An 18,953-nucleotide genomic window follows, 5' to 3' on the forward strand; every position below is an offset into this window, starting at 1 on the left:
TCAGAATGAACTTCCATGTGAATAATTGTTTAGACATCTTTGACAAAGCATCTTTTTTTAATTTTTATTTTATATTGGAGTATAATTGATTAACAATGTTAAGTGTATGGCAAAATGATTCTATTATACATATAGATGTTTCTATTCTTGTTTCAGGGGCTTCCCTGGTGGCTCAGAGGTTAAAGCGTCTGCCTGCAATGCGAGAGGCCCAGGTTCCATCCCTGGGTCGGGAAGACTCCCTGGAGAAGGAAATGGCAACCCACTCCAGTATTCTTGCCTGGAGAATCCCATGGATGGAAAAGCCTGGTAGGCTACAGTCCACGGGGTCACAAAGAGTCGGACACGACTGAGTGACTTCACTCACTTATTCTTTTTTCAAACTCTTTTCCCGTTTAGATTATTGCAGATTATTAAACAGAGTTCCCTGTGCTATATAGTAGGTCCTTGTTGGTTGTCTATTTTAAATATAGCAGTGTGTATATGTTAGACCCAAACGCCTAATCTATTCCTCCCCACTCCTTCTCCGCTGGTAAAACATCTATAACCTTCCAAAATTTAAGATTTAGAGAGAATAATTTTTAAAGGTTAAAATCTCAAAAGAGCCTATTCATGGTACCAAATAATTATCGAAGAAAATTAACAGACTCCTTTTGGTTTGAAAGTCAAACTGCTCATCATGTGCTTATTTATTCGGTTTCCTGATATTTTATAGTATGGTATAACCATAATTCAGAAAGTCATTATTTGTCAAAATGACAGCTAGTTCAAAGTAACTCTCTGGTGGTACATTATCTTCTATGTCTCCTAGTATCCAAAGTCATGTAACTTGTATGCTAATAGGAAAACTTCAGAAAAATTGATTAAAAGGTAAAAAGGTGGGATATCTGTCATTTTAATACCTTCTTCAGAATAGCTATAACAGGTGATATTTTTTCTAGTTTTACACTGAGAAATAGCTTCTTTCAAATCATATTCATCCAGCAACACTACTTAATGCAGCAGAAGCAGTCTGAAATATTTTAAAACTTCATAAAGGTCTTTTCATGAATTTGTCAAATCTCTGAACCAAACATTTCTTTGACTTTTTATAAGAGCCTCAGCGGAGCCTAAAAATTTAGAAAGAACCCTGGTCTGAGTTTTGACCTGACTGAATCTAGTGAACAAAGTGGATTTCCAACAGTAGAAATTTTGATTAAAAATAAACCTACATGCCTTATGTTCTCAAATAAAGCCCCTATCACTCCACCCATGATAATGGCCAGGTGGACCTCTGATGTTTCCTCTTCTCCTTTTTAAAAATTTTTATCACTTTTCAAAATGCTTCATATCTGTGATATTTAGTCTCTAACCTCCACTTGTCCTTCCAAAGTAATTCTTGATTCCCACTGAGTGACAGAAATTTATGAGGTGTTTTCTTCGCTTTGTTCCTGATGATTTTCATGTGAAAGACAGGGTCCATCTCCCACACTGAAGAAACATCTAAAACTTTCCCTTCCTAGGCAGGCTCTCTTGGCTACTAAGGGAATCTGCCACATCAATTTTTTATCTTCTCTTCTCTAAAAGTACTTTTTCAGCTAAATTGTACTTGGTTACTGAATTGGAAAGCCAAAAGAAAAAACAAGGAGAACAAAACAAATTTAGGTGTTCTATGACCCCCTGTGACCTCTACTTCCCCAAAGGAGAATGTATCCAGTTTTGTTGTAATTCCTCATTTGTCTGCCTCGTATGTACAAAGTTTGTATTTTTTGCTCAGTTTACTCCCCAGAACTCCATCTTGGAGCGTGACACATAATAGGTACTCAATAAATACCTGTTGAATGACTGAAAGAAAGTTATTTAACTTATTTGTGCCTGTGTTTCCTTAAAAAAAAAAAAAAAAAGGCTGTGGGTTCAAGCTGAACAAAACCTCTCCACCCAGGAATTTGGAGATAAGGAAAACAAGAGTGCCCTGTGAGAGTTAATCTATAAAATCAACCCATAACCAGAGCACAAACATGCAGAGTTATCTTCAGAAATTACCCCTAGGCTAAAACCTGTTAAATGTTAAAAGCGCTGTGTGAAACGAGCCGATTAGGCTTCCTCTAAAACAGGGAATAAGGCCTCTGAAACCATGTTGGCTAAAGAATCCACTGGAAGACCTGGCAAACAAGCCTTGGCTGTGATTTGACTTCCCACGTGGCTCCAAGAAGAGAGAACACAGGTGTGTGGCGTCAGAAGCGTTTTGGTCCATATTTCTCTCAGCTGTGTTTTCTCCTTGGGAATTAACACTCTGGTCTTCTGGTTTTATCGACTGTTGGTGTGAGCTGGGTTACGCAACATGGACCCTGCCGCCATTGCAGGAGGCTGAGCCCAGAGGCCTGAAGGAAGGCACTGGCCCAGGTAAGCTACCTCGGTGACCCTGTGTGGCCTTGGGGGGCAGCGGCCCGCTCGGGCCTCACCGGCCACGTTCCTTCAAAGCGGACCAGGTACGGAAACGGAACCATCGAGATGGTTTCGTTGTGACTTTGGCAAAGCTAGTGTGGCTGCCTGAAGGAAAATAAAGGTAAAAATGAGGCAATAAAGGTATACTTTGATGTACTTTGAAAAATAGAAAGGACTGCTAACTGCACCACAAAGTATTTTTACCAGCATCTTTTAAAGTCCACTGGAGGACACTGCTCAAAATTTAGCGGGACCTGTGTATGCGCTCAGCAGGCACAGGCTGTGGTTAGCTAACCTCCGAAACGATGACCTCTGTGCTTCCTTCTCCTTCGCACTTTGAGAGATCCAGCCACAACTTTGTGGAGATAATGGCAACAAATGTCTAACCTGTTACCCACAGAGTACCCAGTTTCCTCATAAGAGCCTCTCCAAAAATGGATGAATTCAAGTTAATCCTCACAGATTACTTTGGGCAAGATAGATGTGGACGTTCTCAGATGGTTCGGTGATTCTTATTCAGTTCTCTAAGCTGGCTTCAAAAAAACCTTTCCGTCTTAATTACTTCTTCTAATTCTCATCATTTCAGTTCAGTTGCTCCGTCGTGACAGACTGCAGCACGCCAGGCTTCCTGGTCCGCCACCAGCTCCTGGAGCTTACTCAAACTCATGTCCATTGTGTTGGTGATGCCATCCAACCATTCATCCTCTATCATCCTCTTCTCCTCCTGCCTTCAATCTTTCCCAGTATCAGGGTCTTTTCCAATGAGTCAGTTCTTTGCATCAGGTGCCCAAAGTACTGGGAGTTTCAGCTTCAGCATCAGTCCTTCCAATAAATATTCAGGACTGATTTCCTTTAGGATGGACTGGTTGGATCTCCTTGCAGTCCAAGGGACTCTCAAGAGTCTTCTCCAACACCACAGTTCAAAAGCATCAATTCTTCAGCACTCAGCTTTCTTTATAGACCAACTCTCACATCCATACATGACCACTGGAACAACCATAGCTTTGACTAGGTGGACCTTTGTTGGTAACGTAATGTTTCTGCTTTTTAATATGCTGTCTAGGTTGGTGATAGCTTTTCTTCCAAGGAGCAAGCATCTTTTAATTTCATGGCTGCAGTCACCATCTACAGTGATTTTGGAGCCCCCCCCCCCCCCCGCCAAAAAAATAAAGTCTCTCACTGTTTCCACTGTTTCCCCATCTATTTGCCATGAAGTAATGGGACTGGATGCCATGATCTTAGTTTTCTGAATGTTGAGTTTTAAGCCAATCTTTTCACTCTCCTCTTTCACTTTCATCAAGAGGCTTTTTAATTCTTCTTTGCTTTCTGCCATAAAGGTGGTGTCATCTGCATATCTGAGGTTATTGATATTTCTCCTGGCAGTCTTGATTCTAGCTTGTGCTTCATCCAGCCCGGCATTTTGCATGATGTACTCTGCATATAAGTTAAATAAGCAGGGTGACAAAATATAACTTTGATGTACTCCTTTCCTGATTTGGAACCAGTCTGTTGTTCCATGTCCAGTTCTGACTGTTGCTTCTTGGCCTGCATACAGATTTCTCAGGAGGCAGGTGAGGTGGTCTAGTATTCCCATTTCTTGAAGAATTTTTCAGTTTGTTGTGATCCACACAGAGGCTTTGGCATAGTCAATAAAACAGAAGTAGATGTTTTTCTGAAACTCTCTTGCTTTTTCTATGATCCAACGGATGTTGGCAATTTGATCTCTGGTTCCTCTGCCTTTTCTAAATCCAGCTTGAACATCTGGAAGTTCACGGTTCACATACTGTTGAAACCTGGCTTGGAGAATTTTGAGCATTACTTTGCTAGCATGTGAGATGAGTGCAATTGTGCTGTAGTTTGAGCATTCTTTGGCATTGCCTTTCTTTGGGATTGGAATGAAAATGGACCTTTTCCAGTCCTGTGGCCACTGCTGAGTTTTCCAAATGTGCTGGCATATTGAGTGCAGCACTTTCACAGCATCATCCTTCAGGACTTGAAATAGCTCAACTGGAATTCCATCACCTCCACTAGCTTTGTTCATAGTGATGCTTCCCAAAGCCCACTTAACTTCGCATTCCAGGATGTCTGGCTCTAGGTGAGTGATCACACCATCATGGTTATCTGGGTCATGAAGATCTAATTGTCATAGGAATATAGAATTTCAATATTGCTGTGCATCATTCTGACCTTTCCATCACATGAAAACATGGGCACTTTTGTGCAAGCCCAAGATAGCTAGTAGCCTTTTAGGGCTAATAGAACCAATTATGGAAAAAAAAAAAAAAAGAACCAATTATGGTGCCTTAAAATACATTTTCATTATTCAAGGTGCCAACTCCCTACTATGTTCAAGGCTCCATCTGTTTTTATTAACAGTGATCCTAAAACTACTTAGCTGTTCCAAATCTGGCCAGTGAGAGAATCAAATGTGGATGGGGGTGGTGCGGGAATGACTGCAGAGTGATCTAGAATTAGCAATTAAAGAGGGGAAAAAGCTTCTTGAACAGACAGGTGCTAATATTCTGAGCCATTGACTCAGTGTCTGATTCATTGACACTGCAGGTATCCTTAATACTCCAAGGAATGAAACCAATGAAGTGTTTAACCATTCTCCTTTTGTTACTTTGGGTAGGCATTATCAAAAGTTATAGTTTGGGAGGGAAAGGTCTTTGTAAGATGATGGCAGCCATTCTTTCAACATAGACCACACAGGGTTGTATTTATTTCACAAATATTTATTGGGTACCCATTATGAACTCTACTATGAGCTGGGGGTGTAGCAATAAGTATTATCAGATAGTGTCCGGATCACAAGATGCTAACTGGTTCACAGGAGAGACATCAGTAAATAATAACGGAAACATAAAAGAACAACAGTGATAATTGCCTCAAAGAAAGATATGGAGAGAAGTGCTCGGGCCTGGTGCACTGGGAAGACCCAGAGGAATTGGGTGGAGAGGGAGGTGGGAGGGGGGATCGGGATGGGGAATACGTGTAACTCCATGGCTGATTCATGTCAATGTATGACAAAACCCACTGAAATGTTGTGAAGTAATTAGCCTCCAACTAATTAAAAAAATAAAAATAAAAAAAAATAAATAAATTTTAAAAAGGAAAAAAAAAAAAAGAAAGATATGTTATGAGGGTGTAGCTTACTTGGTCCACCAAATCTGAGACACTTCCCTGAGAAAAGGGTTAGTTAAGCCAAGATTAACAAGATTAACTAAAGGCAGGGTTGGAGTTAATCAGACAAAGGCAGGGTGGGAAAGGGGAAGGTTTGCAAGGGAGGTGGCAAGTGGGGGTAGGATGGGTCAGGCAGGGAAAGTTTTTGCAAAGATGAAGATATTTATCTGCAAAATGTTTTACCGTTTTTTCCAGACCTGGCACAAATGGCTGTCACATAAAGTCATTCAGTGATTGGAGTAAATCATCTTATTTAGCCTATGGATTCTTCACTCTTACGAATTTCCTCCTACATGTAGAGTCACCCTCTGCTTCTTGATCTATTCTGTAACCAAGCAAATGGCTATAACCTTTACTGTTTTATGAACCCAAATCTGTATTTTAAGAGTCATAAATATTATAGTTAAGCAAGTAAAAATTAAATTTTCATGTTATCTTGCTTGGTTGCTGGACATCTGGTACCAGTAATTTATCTTCTGCATAAAATTGAAACCTGCTTTATCTTTATACTGGCCTTAAACATGTTGCAAATTATAATTTTACACTGCCATCAGCTTTATCTGGGAGTAATATATATTATAAGGTCATCTGCCTCCTTTTGGCATTTAGCAATTCTCATTCATGATAAAATTCCATTTTCTTTGCTTTGTGGTTCTTCAGAACCCACCCACATTAACTGTCAATGCTGAAATGTTACTTTGAGGATGACTCACACTGTCTCACACAAGATCCTGCTACATTATAGAGAAAATGTTTCATCTCGGTTTCTAGCTGTTTTACATCTAAAGACTGAGAAGAGTTTTGATCTGAACCAGCAGTAAACTTCCCGGTTCATCATTGCCATTAAGTGATGTGCTGGAAATTGCAACCACTGGTTAGAACCGAGTCTGAACCCTGGCCCTGCTAGGATCTGGCAGTGGGTCAGTTACTTTAAACTCTCTTACCTTCAGTTTTTCTCATCAGGGAAAAAAAGTGAGGTTCTTATGAAATGGTACAAAATGATGTGTGTGAGAGTACTGTGCACATCAAGGGGGTTACTGAGTTTGTATAGTTTAATTCGCTCCCCTTCTTCCTAAGGAACCAGGGGTTGAAACTCCTGAATGGTGGCCTCAGCTCTGTGAAGGTAGAGACTGCTCTCTGGTACGACCACTGTGTCGGCGATGCTTAGCACCATTTCTGGCCCAGAGTAAGTGTTCAGTATATTTTGGTGGAATATTTGAAAGTGAAGAATTTTGAAGTTTTACAGATCTGACCATTTTTGATAGACATAGTGTGGAAAGAGATGATAGAACTCCCTTGGCCGACCCATGCAGTGGAGGAGGCTCAACTCCTAGGAACCTGCTGTCGTGTGCGTAGATATTTATTTGTTGGCTGTCCAGTATGTGGCCATCTCAGGGGCACTCTCAAGTATGCAGGAAGTTAGAGGGGCAGGCATCCCCTCTCCCTGCCTCCTGGTACCCAGAGTACCAGTCTGTGCCTTCATTCAGCCAACCAGATACCCCTCCGTGGGGCTTGTAATCCTGGACAGTGATGGAGAGCGGCAAGGTGGTCAAAGGGGAGCTCTATCAGCAGAGGCATTCTCAACAGACCATTCCTATAGGGAACACCAGCTGTGTTTTGGCAGCCTGTCCTCCCTCAACTCCTACACAAGCTTAGATTCCCTAATGTTCTTGTTGCTTCCATAGGTTCTCTACTGGTTTTCCCATAGATTTCCCTTCTGCCAAATCAGCCAAGTTGGTTTCTATTGTCTGCATCCATGATTCAGATACATTACCCTGGCCTTCATCTCCCAAGGCAGTCAACTCATTAAGCACTGTTTTTATGGATGAATCTCCAAGTTACTTTTGCATGGTTCTCAAAATTTCTTCAAAATGTTTTTTTATTATCCTTTGATATCCTTAGCAATTCTACAAAGTACATTTTATGTTCTTTAATGAAACGAAATTATGTTCCCTCGATCACTCCGTCTCTCCATTTGTTTTCACCTTTCCCCACCCCCAAGGTTCATTTTTCATTCAACTGCTCCTTTTATTCTACACTCATTTCCCCTTAGGGTTTGTGCAATTTAATAAGCTTTTACTGTGCATGAACTACATGCCAGATACTAGGCTAGGGACAAGAATCCAAAGATGAATAAGACAGAGTCATCACCTGTGTGAAAAGAATATAGTCAAGTGAATGAAATGTAAAATAGATGAATGCCAAGGCAGACAACAGAAGGCATCACACTTCCCCCAAGCAAGGGAGAAAATATCAGAGACACATAGAAGCTTGAGAATTGATTCTGTATGACTGCTCTTTCTATAGCAATGAGGCTTATTTATTTCACCTGTGTTCACTGTGCCCCCAGCACGTGCCAGGCCCCGTGCAGTGCGAGGGTGTTATTTCTCTCATCTTCTTGAGGGTGTGGGCTATCTATATCTCGGTGTGTATGTGTATCACAATACTTACTTTGTAATACATGAACAACTGAAGGGACCTTCTGGAACATACAGGCAGGGCTGACAGCAAGCTGCTCTGCTGAATGTGACTATAGTCACTGCTCTCTCTGAACTACATTTTTTTTTTCTTTTTCACTCATGTTACTGCTTCTCCAGAGGATCATGCTGGCACATTTTTTCCCTTAGATTCTCACTGTTGCCGATCATCCATCATTACAAAGAGAGGCCTTAGAAACAGCACTCGGGGGAGACGTTATTTCCTTCCCATTTCTCTCTCAGAAAGAGCAACTTATCATGGGAGGGGGAAAACTGCATTTCGGTTAAAGGAATATTTATAACAAGAAAGCATCTGCTTCTTCCTCCCTTTAAGATGCTAAGCTTCCAAAGACCTCTTGTTTTTAAAAAAGGCCATCACCCCTTGGCCCACTCTAAACATTAATATTATATGCCTGGTAATAAAGTCAGAGGATTTTTAATGAGAACCATTAAAGGGAAAGGATGGCCGAGGCAGATTTCTCTGGTGCATGAAAATCACAGGCTCATAAATAGAACCTGTGAGGTGAGTCTGTGGTTAGCTAGTACTTTAAATTTGTGCTTCCCCCGATTATATGGGTTGACAGGGGAACTACTGACTTTTTCTCAGGCAAGGCTACAGGGCTCAGAATTATGACTTAAAATGAGAAAGTACCAGAATTTCTAAGTCAACCCAAAGCCCAGAGGTACTAGGTTAAAACATGCCTGGCCCACGAATGGCAGGCACAGGCATTGGGTGAGAAGGGCAAGCAGAGGCTATACCACAAATAGACATTGCTTCTGCCATTTGAAACCACCCTATGTTATCTATTTCATTCATCAAACAAAACTGGCACTGACCGCATGCAGTTTTCATCCAACTTCCCCTCATTTTTGTTGTTGTTGCCCAAGTCACCCAGCCCTGTCTGGCTCTTTGCAACCCCATGGACTGCTGCATGCCAGGCCTGCCTGTCCCTCAACATCACCTGGAGTTTGCCCAAGTTCATGTACGTTGCTGATGTCAAATGATGACTTAGCTAATGCTTCTTATTCGCCATAGGTTAACCATTTTACTGCTAATGGTGAGAGTAAAAAGTCTAAGTTTCTTTTTAATTGAGCTCTTTAGGGGCACCCAACCCAGTTTTTTTCCCTCAAATTAGGGCTCTGAGTACCTCCCAGTTTAAAAAGCTAAGAAAGTTCCCAGAGCATACTTTCCAGTGAAATGCTGTGCAAATCTCCATGTGGTTACAAATGTAGCTGTAGTGAGGGCTCGGGCTTTGGTTTCGTTTTTGAAAATTGTTTACACAGCAGACATGAAGCTTCCTTCTCTAACTTCTCACAAAATGTGAAGGCGCCTGCTCCCTGGCTGTGCCCCAGGAGCCGTGGTAACACCAGTTGTAACTCTGTGGTTTTCTGAGTCGAGGACATTGTTTCTCCCTGATGAAGAAGTTCTGCCCATGTTGTATTCTCGCTCGCTCTCTTTAGTATGGTTTGACAATTTGAATTCAGAAAGAGGCTTCACAATTAGAAGAATGAGATCGAACCACAGCATCTGTGCGCACAGCCCCCTCAGCTGCTCTAATTAGGTTTCCCTTATTCCGTTTCTAGCTCTCAGGAGAGGACAGGGGACTTTTTAATTGGGGCTATTAGACGTTCTCTTTGTACAATGACACCCTCTGCTAAGTGAAGGCTCCAGCAAAACCATGCCCACTCTGCAATTACTTCTTGCAATTCCAAGGAATAATGGTATCTTGTCTCATTTAAAAATAAACCTGAGGCTTATTCCTTATTGCTTTCTCTCCTCTGCCGACTCACATGAATTTCTTCTTGCCAATTAAGCCAACTTGCCATTATTTAAGGAGGTAGTTTTTATCATAACTGTCCCCTGATAATAAGACACATTAAACTGGATTTCATTTGCTCATGGCTACTTTCTTTCAGCTACAAGACTAATTTAAATGAGCTCAGATCACTTGATCTTGTGTCTATGGTTAAATGGTGACGCATTGGAATTTCATTGGCAGTTCTCTGTCTGGATATCACAGAACTCACCTGGAATAACCCGCACGTTCAATGTTCGTAGTTTCTCAGAATCACTTCCTCGTAAGAGGACAGATGTAGGTTTGTATTTATGACCTATTCCAAGAAAAGATATTAAATATTTAGATGATAAGCAAGCATATTCTTAATATATATTCCCCATGTTGGTTCCAAGGATTACCAAGGAAAATGGGCCATTCATAGAAGAGCCTGGAGTAATAAGACATTGAGCTTTTTCTTATTGTTATTTTCCATTAACAAGTAGATACTTTCTAAAACCAACAGCTTCTCCACTGCCATAAATGCCATTGTGCATCTATTCTTATATGCAGAATATTATTTTTTTATGTATAATAGATATGATATACAGAATATTTGACATATATTTAATATTTAATGTCCTAAATGGCATGATAATTTTCACTACTTCATATGTTGGATTTGCAAGGCAAGCTTTTGAAAGCCAGTAATCCTGTCATTTAGGTAGATGTTCCTAAAAATATAATGTCACTCCCCACTATTGATCTCTTTCTAGACATTTTCTCTGTCTGGCTTCTATCTCTCTCTTTTCTAATATGTAAGTTGGCTTAAAGCTAAACATTCAGAAAACTAAGATCATGGCATCCAGTCCCATCACTTCATGGCAAATAGATGAGGAAACAGTGGAAACAGTGGCTGACTTTATCTTTCTGGGCTCCAAAATCACTGCAGACGGTGATTGCAGCCATGAAATTAAAAGACGCTTACTCCTTGAAAGGAAAGTTATGACCAACCTAGACAGCATATTAAAAAGCAGAGACATTACTTTGTCAACAAAGGTCCATCTAGTCAAGGCTATGGTTTTTCCAGTGCTCATGTACGGATGTGAGAGTTGGACTATAAAGAAAGCTGAGCACAGAAGAATTGATGCTTTTGAACTGTGGTGTTGGAGAAGACTCTTGAGAGTCCCTTGGACTGCAAGGAGATCCAACTAGTCTATTCTAAAGGAGATCAGTCCTGTGTGTTCATTGGAAGGACTGATGTTGAAGCTGAAACTCCAATACTTTGGGCACCTGATGCAAAGAACTGACTCATTGGAAAAGACCCTGATGCTGGGAAAGATTGAGGGCAGGAGGAGAAGGGGGCGACATAGATTGAGATGGTTGGATGGCATAACTGACTCAATGGACATGGGTTTGGGTGGACTCTGGGAGTTGGTAATGGACAGGGAGGCCTGGCATGCTGCGGTTCATGGGGTCTCAAAGAGTCAGAAACGACTGAGTGACTGAACTGAACTGAACCATTCATAGAAAAATAGATCAAGAAACTCAAAACTATGCACTATTGCAAATGACACACATTTATTTAAAATAATAAAAAATATTTAAAGTAATAAAAACTAGAAAGACCCTGGGTCTTAATTCTAATTCTGTTATTTTATTACTGTATTACTTTGGACAACACACTTAATCTCTCTGAGCCTCAGAGGTGTTTTTCATCTTTAAAATAAAAGAAATAGAACATGTCCTGTCTGTACACTTTGAGAATCTAGTTAAAAAAAAAAAAAGCTCATGGGAATGCTCTGCAAATGTTTATTCTACAAATGAAGAATACTGATGATATTACTGACCATATATTATTGGTCAGTAATAATAATAATATGACCACATTATTATTATGTGTTTAGGACCTCATATACTAATGTACTGATAACAAGACGATATGAAACTGTCCTCAGAAATATCTCCAACAAACATTTAGCCAAAATAATGACACTTGCACTCAGACCTAGAGGCAACCATTTGCTCTGCCTACTAACATGGCCTTGCCTGGTAAAGAACACAAGAGTTTTGGGAAATACTACACTCAGCACAATACTACTATCCTTTATTGAGAACTACTTCTTATGTAGTCTCTTTAGTTCAATCCTTACCTCAACCCTGTGTAAGAACGGTGATTAATCTCGGTTTACAGAGGCGGAAAGGAACACTCAACCATGGTAAGTAATTTTCACAAAGTCACATAAGTAGTAAGTAGTAGCACTAGGATTCTAACCTAAGTACCTGTCTCCAAAGCCTAATCTTGTACTGATACATTTTATACTATGTTTAAGAGACCAACTACTCATCAGGTTTAATATTCAGCCAGTATGTACATGGGTACACACCATAGGACTGCAACAGTAATTGACAGTCAATGTCCGTTCTGATAAGTAGATGTCCTTGTCATAATCAGTTGTTAATTCTTTTTAAATATCATCCCTACTATCCTTATTTCCAACTACACATCTTAGTGCTTCACAGTCAAAAATCTACTTTCTCCCCCACACTTATTATAGATTGACTCTTGCTCATGCTCATCACCTAGAGCCTACAGCTCAAGACCTCCAATTCTGAAATCCTTTATCACCATTCCCTATTTCTCTACCCCTCTTCTGCCTCACTTACACCAAGCTCTGCTCAATCTCCAGTCCACCAATTCCTTCTAATTAACCCAGCCTTTCCTCCTCCTCCTAACCACCTGTCTGGGCTGGAGAAAAACACAGGAAACTCCGTGAGTGCTGGCACCTGTCTTATCTATATTTATGTCCCTTGAGTTACCCAGAATCACCACTTAAACACACAGATGCCCAGTAAGTGCTAAATTGAACCAAAAAAAAAAAAAAGAAATGGAATCTACAGATAAGATTAGGGACTTCTGGACACTAGATAAATTATCCCAAATAATGAATTTTTCAGTACTTACTCTGCCACTTCTGCACTCTTCTGTGGCCTTCAAGTATTTTGCGGATAATGAAGATGAGCAAAACTATACAGACTAATAGAATTAGAACATACCAAGTGATCTTCATGGAACAGATAGAATCTGCAAAGAAAAATGTAGCAAAAATACAGTAAAATGGGATGCAGCAGATAAGAGGCACCACAGTGATACAGCTGGATTCTACAGTATATCCTGTCCACAACTGAGAAATTGAATACATAACCATCACAGTCACAGGATCACCTGCTTTCCTGAGTTCTTTTCTAACATACTAAATTAAGAAACGTGGCCAAGTGGTTTCCAGGGATCCGCTTATTGATAGTTTCAAAATTCGGGAATTAATTTCACTTCCAGGTTATGTCGATGCTAGTTTTGCTGTCACGAGGTTGGAATCACAAGAAGAATACCAGCATCAGAGCCACTTGTGATTAACAATTTGACCCTGGGCCAAGCAGCCAAAAAAACATTCCCTCAAATCAAAGATGCAATGAGTAAGATGAGGATGGGGAAGAATGGGAAAGACAAAGAAAGAGGCTGGATTGAGGCATGTAAGAGGCCTGCTGCTGATGCTGCTGCTAAGTCACTTCAGTCGTGTCCGACTCTGTGTGACCCCATAGACGGTAGCCCACCAGGCTCCCCTGTCCCTGGGAGTCTCCAGGCAAGAACACTGGAGTGGGTTGCCATTTCCTTCTCCAATGAATAAAAGTGAAAGTGAAGTCGCCCAGTTGTATCCGACTCTTAGTGACCCCATGGACTGCAGCCTACCAGGCTCCTCTGTCCATGGGATTTTCCAGGCAAGAGTACTGGAGTGGGGTGCCATTGCCTTCTCCGTAAGAGGCCTGAGTAGATGATTAATCAGACCTTCTTTCCACAGGGGCTCACATGGCAATGATCAGATCAAGTGCAGGCATTAGTTTCAAACGTAGTTACCTTTGCCCAGATTGAATAAAGACACAGGTTAAAAAAAGAAAATTGTTCATTCAAATGACAGCGAGGCACAAGGAAGGAAAATCATCATCAGTGATAGCTTAGCAAGATCTCCTTTCATCCCATAAATACACACGGGCCAGTAGACCCTGGAATCAGTAACTTAAAGGAGAGTGACTTTCTTATGTCCAAAACACCATTGCCTACTGATATTCTAAACCAACCTATGTACCCTCTTCCTTGCATGTAAATCACAGGTAGTACTTATTCACTTTAGCAGGATATATAACTTGTTTTTACCCTTGGGTGACTGTCCTTCTGGGGCTCATGATCTGGGTATCCCTTTCACAGGCCCTTCCACTCCATGTGCGTTTGTCCATTAAATAGTCAACATTTATTTAAAGAAGAGGCTGAATGGAGCAGGTAGTGGTTGACTGGATGGCAGCACTCAGCCTCCCTAGTATCATTCCATGCTGTTTAGTAACCAGACTTGCATTCCTCACTCAGCAAAGTAAAAACATGCAGTTAACTGGCATAGAAGATGTACAGTACCAGCAGGCCAAGGTGGGTCCAATACCAAGGTGTCATTGGGCAATGATCAGCTATGAGAAAAGAACTGTGCATTCACCAACATCATACTGCAATAGCAGAATGTACGCAGTTGGGACCAAGCGAGCCAGTGTACCCACCAAATTACCGGTGAGAACAGACGAGTGTGTCTCCCTACACTCCACGTGGCCCCCAACCCCATCCCTGGAACCATCTTGGAGAGGACCGAGGGGAAATGGATAGGCATCTGAAAAAAAAATCTAGAGACAGATTAAATTATTGTTTCAGAGTAAATTTACCAGACTAAACTAAACTTAGCTTCCCCTGCCCACTGGCAGATAGAACTTCGAAAGGAGATCAAGTTAGTCTTTTTACAGCAGAATAAAACATAAATAAATTTCCACTCTTCTACACATGGCAAGATAGGTATACTTTTTCCCAAGTACAAGACTACATAGTTGTATACCACTGATAACTTCCTGACCTATGTACCCAAAAAAGCTGTCAATTACTACGTCATTTTGGAATTTATGAATTTTCCATTAACACAAAAATTCTCAAAATAATATGGCAATGGTTATTTCTTCTTAATGTTTTAGAAAATATAAAAAGCAACTAGATAGATACATAAGTGGACATTGAAATATGTTTTAAATATCTGTCATCCAAACCTCTCTATATTTCAGATTTCATCATAGTCACCTTCTCTATATGGCCTTTTCAGAACCTCCACCCTGATTCCCCTACCATCTGTTCAGATTTTCTCAGATCCTCTCCCACCCTCCCTACACATACACCTTGAGGTACCCTCTAAATGCAGAGGCTGTAGGGCCTCAGGCAAACTAACTCACAGGAGAAATTTATTTGAAGTCTTATGTTTCACTTTAAAAATGCATATGTATCATATGTTTGTGTTTGCTTTAAGATAAATATAATATTTTTAATGGCCTCTAAAATGATTAAAGCCTTAGAAAAGCATTCTAAGGCAATTTGAAACACTTCCATATATTTGGGACATCAGAAAACAGAGTCAATTATTCTAACATAGCACCTGCTAACACCAATGACACTTACTTGGCCATTTACATTTCTCTGTATCCTCAGGACCTGGCATGCTGCTTGGCATACAGCAAGCACGCATTAAATGGTTATATCATGAGATGCTCTTCAAGAGTAGAGTTTACGGATCAAGGGAGGGCACCTTGCTTAGCAGTAAGGATCAACTGTGACATTATGTATAAAATCACTAATAAGAACATAATGTATGGCATAGGGAACTTAATGAACTGTGGCATCCTGAATGAAAGGGAATTCCAAATGGGAGGGGATATATGCATAGTTAGGGCTGATTCGCTTTGTTGTATAGCAGATACTAACACAACATTGTAAAGTAACTATACCCCAATCAAAGTTAATTTAAAAAAGAATCAATTGTGTTAATTCAGAATAGGGTGACTAGGAAGGTAATAAACCTTAAATAGAATTAATATATATGTGAGTTTTATCTTCCAGACTCCTACTTTTCCCTCGGAGTCCTCCAGTGACTCAAAATGCTTAATCTATACCCCACCTATCTTCACAGGAGTCCATCAAAAATCCCTTTTTCTCAGGTCTGTTTCTCAGCTCTGAGAGAGGACATGTTAAATTGATTCAAAATTTAATAGCATAGCACAATGTACATGTATATTTACATTTAAAAAGAAATCTCACCCTTTAATACACAAGCGTGATAGTATTACTTCAAACACAGCTAATAGGCACTCCCAGAATTTATCCTAGGGCAGAGGGTCTTTGTAATGTTCCTCAAATAACAACCCATAGATGCCCCCTTTGCCTCTGAGTACAGCTGTGCTCCATAAAAAAAACACATTTTTAAAGAAAAATAAACAGGTAAAAGGGCTAACCTTCTTTCCAGCCTTGTTATTTCATCAATAAAATTCCTCAACTATTGGACTTAAAGTGAAGCTTACATAGTAGCCCTTACTTAAGTTTGTGTCTGTATTCTACTCTCCTTTTCCCTCTAATTTCCTTAAAAACTTACTTTTTGCGTCCATTTCTAAATGGAAAGAAATGTTTATACAATTATGTGGGTGTTCCATAGTTCTACAAGTATGGTTTACAGATGTTGCCTCGGTTGGATCTTCCTCCTCGATGGCTGACCTTCTAGTGTGGGTTTTTAGATTACAGGTAAGATTATATTCCTCCAGGTGGTCAACGGTAGGAGTTACAGTGAAGTTAAAATGTTGACAAGGTGAGTGAAAATCATTTGACTTCACTTCCATTGATCCTCTCATGATAAGAGCTAGAAAGAGATTAAGAAAATGTTATTCACACACACAAAAACAGTAGTAGGTAGTAAGAAAACACAGACAACTCAAAGCTAAATCTCTTCCTATACAATAAGAACAGAGTAAAAACAAGAAGTTATCAGCCTAAAAGTAACAATTTCTGTGCTTACATTTTTTTAAGAGTATGAAAACCAGGTGAGTTTGAAATACACTTGGAGCCTCTCAAAGAAAAAAAAACATTTCCCTGATGACTTGTGGGACAGATTATATTTACCAAAATGGTCACAGCATTATTTCCCATCCCACATTACACTAGCTAGGGTTGTCATAACAAAGTACCATCAACTGGGGGACTTACACAACAGAAATGTATCGTCTCACAGTTCTGGAAGCTACACTTTCAAGATTCAAGTGTTGACAAGGTTGCTTCCTTCTGAAGGCTCTGAGGAAAAATCTGTCCATGCTTCCCTTCTCGCTTCTGGTGGTTTGGTGGCAGCTTTCAGTATTCCTTGTCTTATAGAACATCACCCTGATCGCTCTCAAATTCCCCGTCCCCCCCCCCCCCCCCGATTTTTTTTAATCAGGATGCCAGTCATATTGAATTAGGGCCCACCCTAATGACCTTATCCATGGGTTTCCCTGGTAGCTCATACAGTAAGGAATCTGCCTGCAATGCAGGAGACACAGGCTCAATCCTTGGGTTGAGAAGATCCCTTAGAGAAGAGAATGGTTACCCACTTGAGTATTCTTGCCTGGAGAATTCCATGGACAGAGGAGCCTGGCAGACTGCAGACGGTAGGGTGGTGATGAGTCAGACACGACTGAGCAACTAACACACTAAACTGAACTGCTTCCATCTGCAACAACCCTATTTCCAAATAATGGCACATTCTGAGATCCTGGGGTTAGAACTCCAATAGAATTCAACCTGCAACACACATGTTAACCTAAAACTTTGCCACTCCACCATAAATAAATGAAGTCCAATACTTTTCCCCTTGAATTTCTGTGGAAGGATTTACCTGCTTGTAACCAATCAAATGCAGAGAAAATTACATCGTATTATAAGGCCAGAAAATACAAAGCAATTTCTACCTTGTTTTTTGGATCCCTAACGGTGCAGCCTTGGGCCACTAAGTAACAATGACTTAAAGCCACCATGCTGTGAGGAAGGCCAAGCTAGCCCAAATAGAAAGACCACATAGAAAAACTCTGAGACTACATGCAGAGAGAGAAATGCCCCGCTTGCCCGTAGCTGCTCCAGCCCACTCCTGCGTTAGCTCCAGCCACGGTCTAAGTCCAGCAGTGTGAAATGCTTCAAGCCAGAAATGCCCAATTATGCCCATTCTGAATTCCTGACCCAGAAAAAAAAAGAAGGAAAGAAGAAAGAAAAAAGTTAAACGCTTGCTGTTGTTAGAGCCGCTCCGTTTGGGGGTGATTGCTACACAGCCATAGTAACTAGAATCACTTATCAATGCACTGCTTACTTTTCAAGGAGACAGAGAAGTAGACTCTGAGCTTCCAATTTTTAAAACACTTCATTGTTCTCTGTCGTGATGAAGGTGTTTCCCCAATTTGCTTTCTGGTGAATTTGACCTAGAAGCCTGCAGTCATTACAGTACTGCTTGAATGTGTGTATATGTGCTCAGTAGCTCAGTCGTGTCTGATTCTTTGGGACCCCGTGGACTGTAGCCTGCCAGGCTCCTCTGTCCATTGGATTTCCCAGGCAAGAATACTGGAGTGGATTGCCATTTCCTTCTCCAGGGGATCTTCCCAGGGATCAAATCACTGTCTCCTGTGTCTCCTGTACTATAGGCAGATTCTTAGAAAAAGGACTTACCTATTGTACTTTATCTCAAGTCAATGCCAAGAAATTTTGTTCCCATTTTGAAAGAATGGGAAAAACGCCGGTATGGGGGGACCCAGCAAGCAATCTCACTGAATAGGTAGAAGCACTAAATTTGATGCTTGGGCTTGGGGCCACCAGTATATTTTATAGCTGTAAATTAATTATTTAATTTCTCAGTGATAATAAATGCAAGGTTTGGTTAGATATTATGGATTATACATAGTTATTCTTTTATTTGTTTATTCATTCATTAAACAAATATCTTTTAAGTGCCTCAGCTCAGACATTAAATATAGTGAACAAAGACAGGATTCCTGCCCTTGAGAGGCTCAGCGGATAGTTAAACAAGTAAAAAGACAATTCGTATACAGTGGATGGATATTAGACAGGAGTAGGTACAAATGCATTGAGGATTCAGTGACTCCTTGGGGAATCCAAGTATGATTTTCTATGAGAATAAGATTCTACAAGTTTACTTAGAATTTTATCAGTACTTTTGAA

At 40.5% G+C, this 18,953-nt stretch overlaps 1 protein-coding gene across 3 annotated transcripts in view; it reads right to left on the bottom strand.

Annotated features, from left to right (window-relative positions):
• The window catches only part of TMEM156 (transmembrane protein 156), a 35,994-nt gene that overhangs the window by 3,675 nt on the left and 13,366 nt on the right, over positions 1-18,953 (bottom strand). For all 3 annotated transcript variants that reach the window (XM_043871278.1, XM_043871277.1, XM_043871279.1), the window contains 3 exons: positions 16,357-16,617; positions 12,822-12,941; positions 10,110-10,193 (listed from right to left, as the gene is read on the bottom strand). In XM_043871278.1, coding sequence (XP_043727213.1) covers positions 10,110-10,193; positions 12,822-12,941; positions 16,357-16,617 — 465 coding nt within the window. The remainder of the gene's footprint in view (positions 1-10,109; positions 10,194-12,821; positions 12,942-16,356; positions 16,618-18,953) is intronic.

The sequence above is a fragment of the Cervus elaphus genome, chromosome 17 (genome assembly GCF_910594005.1).
Source record: "Cervus elaphus chromosome 17, mCerEla1.1, whole genome shotgun sequence".
NCBI classification, from domain to species: Eukaryota; Metazoa; Chordata; class Mammalia; order Artiodactyla; family Cervidae; genus Cervus; species Cervus elaphus.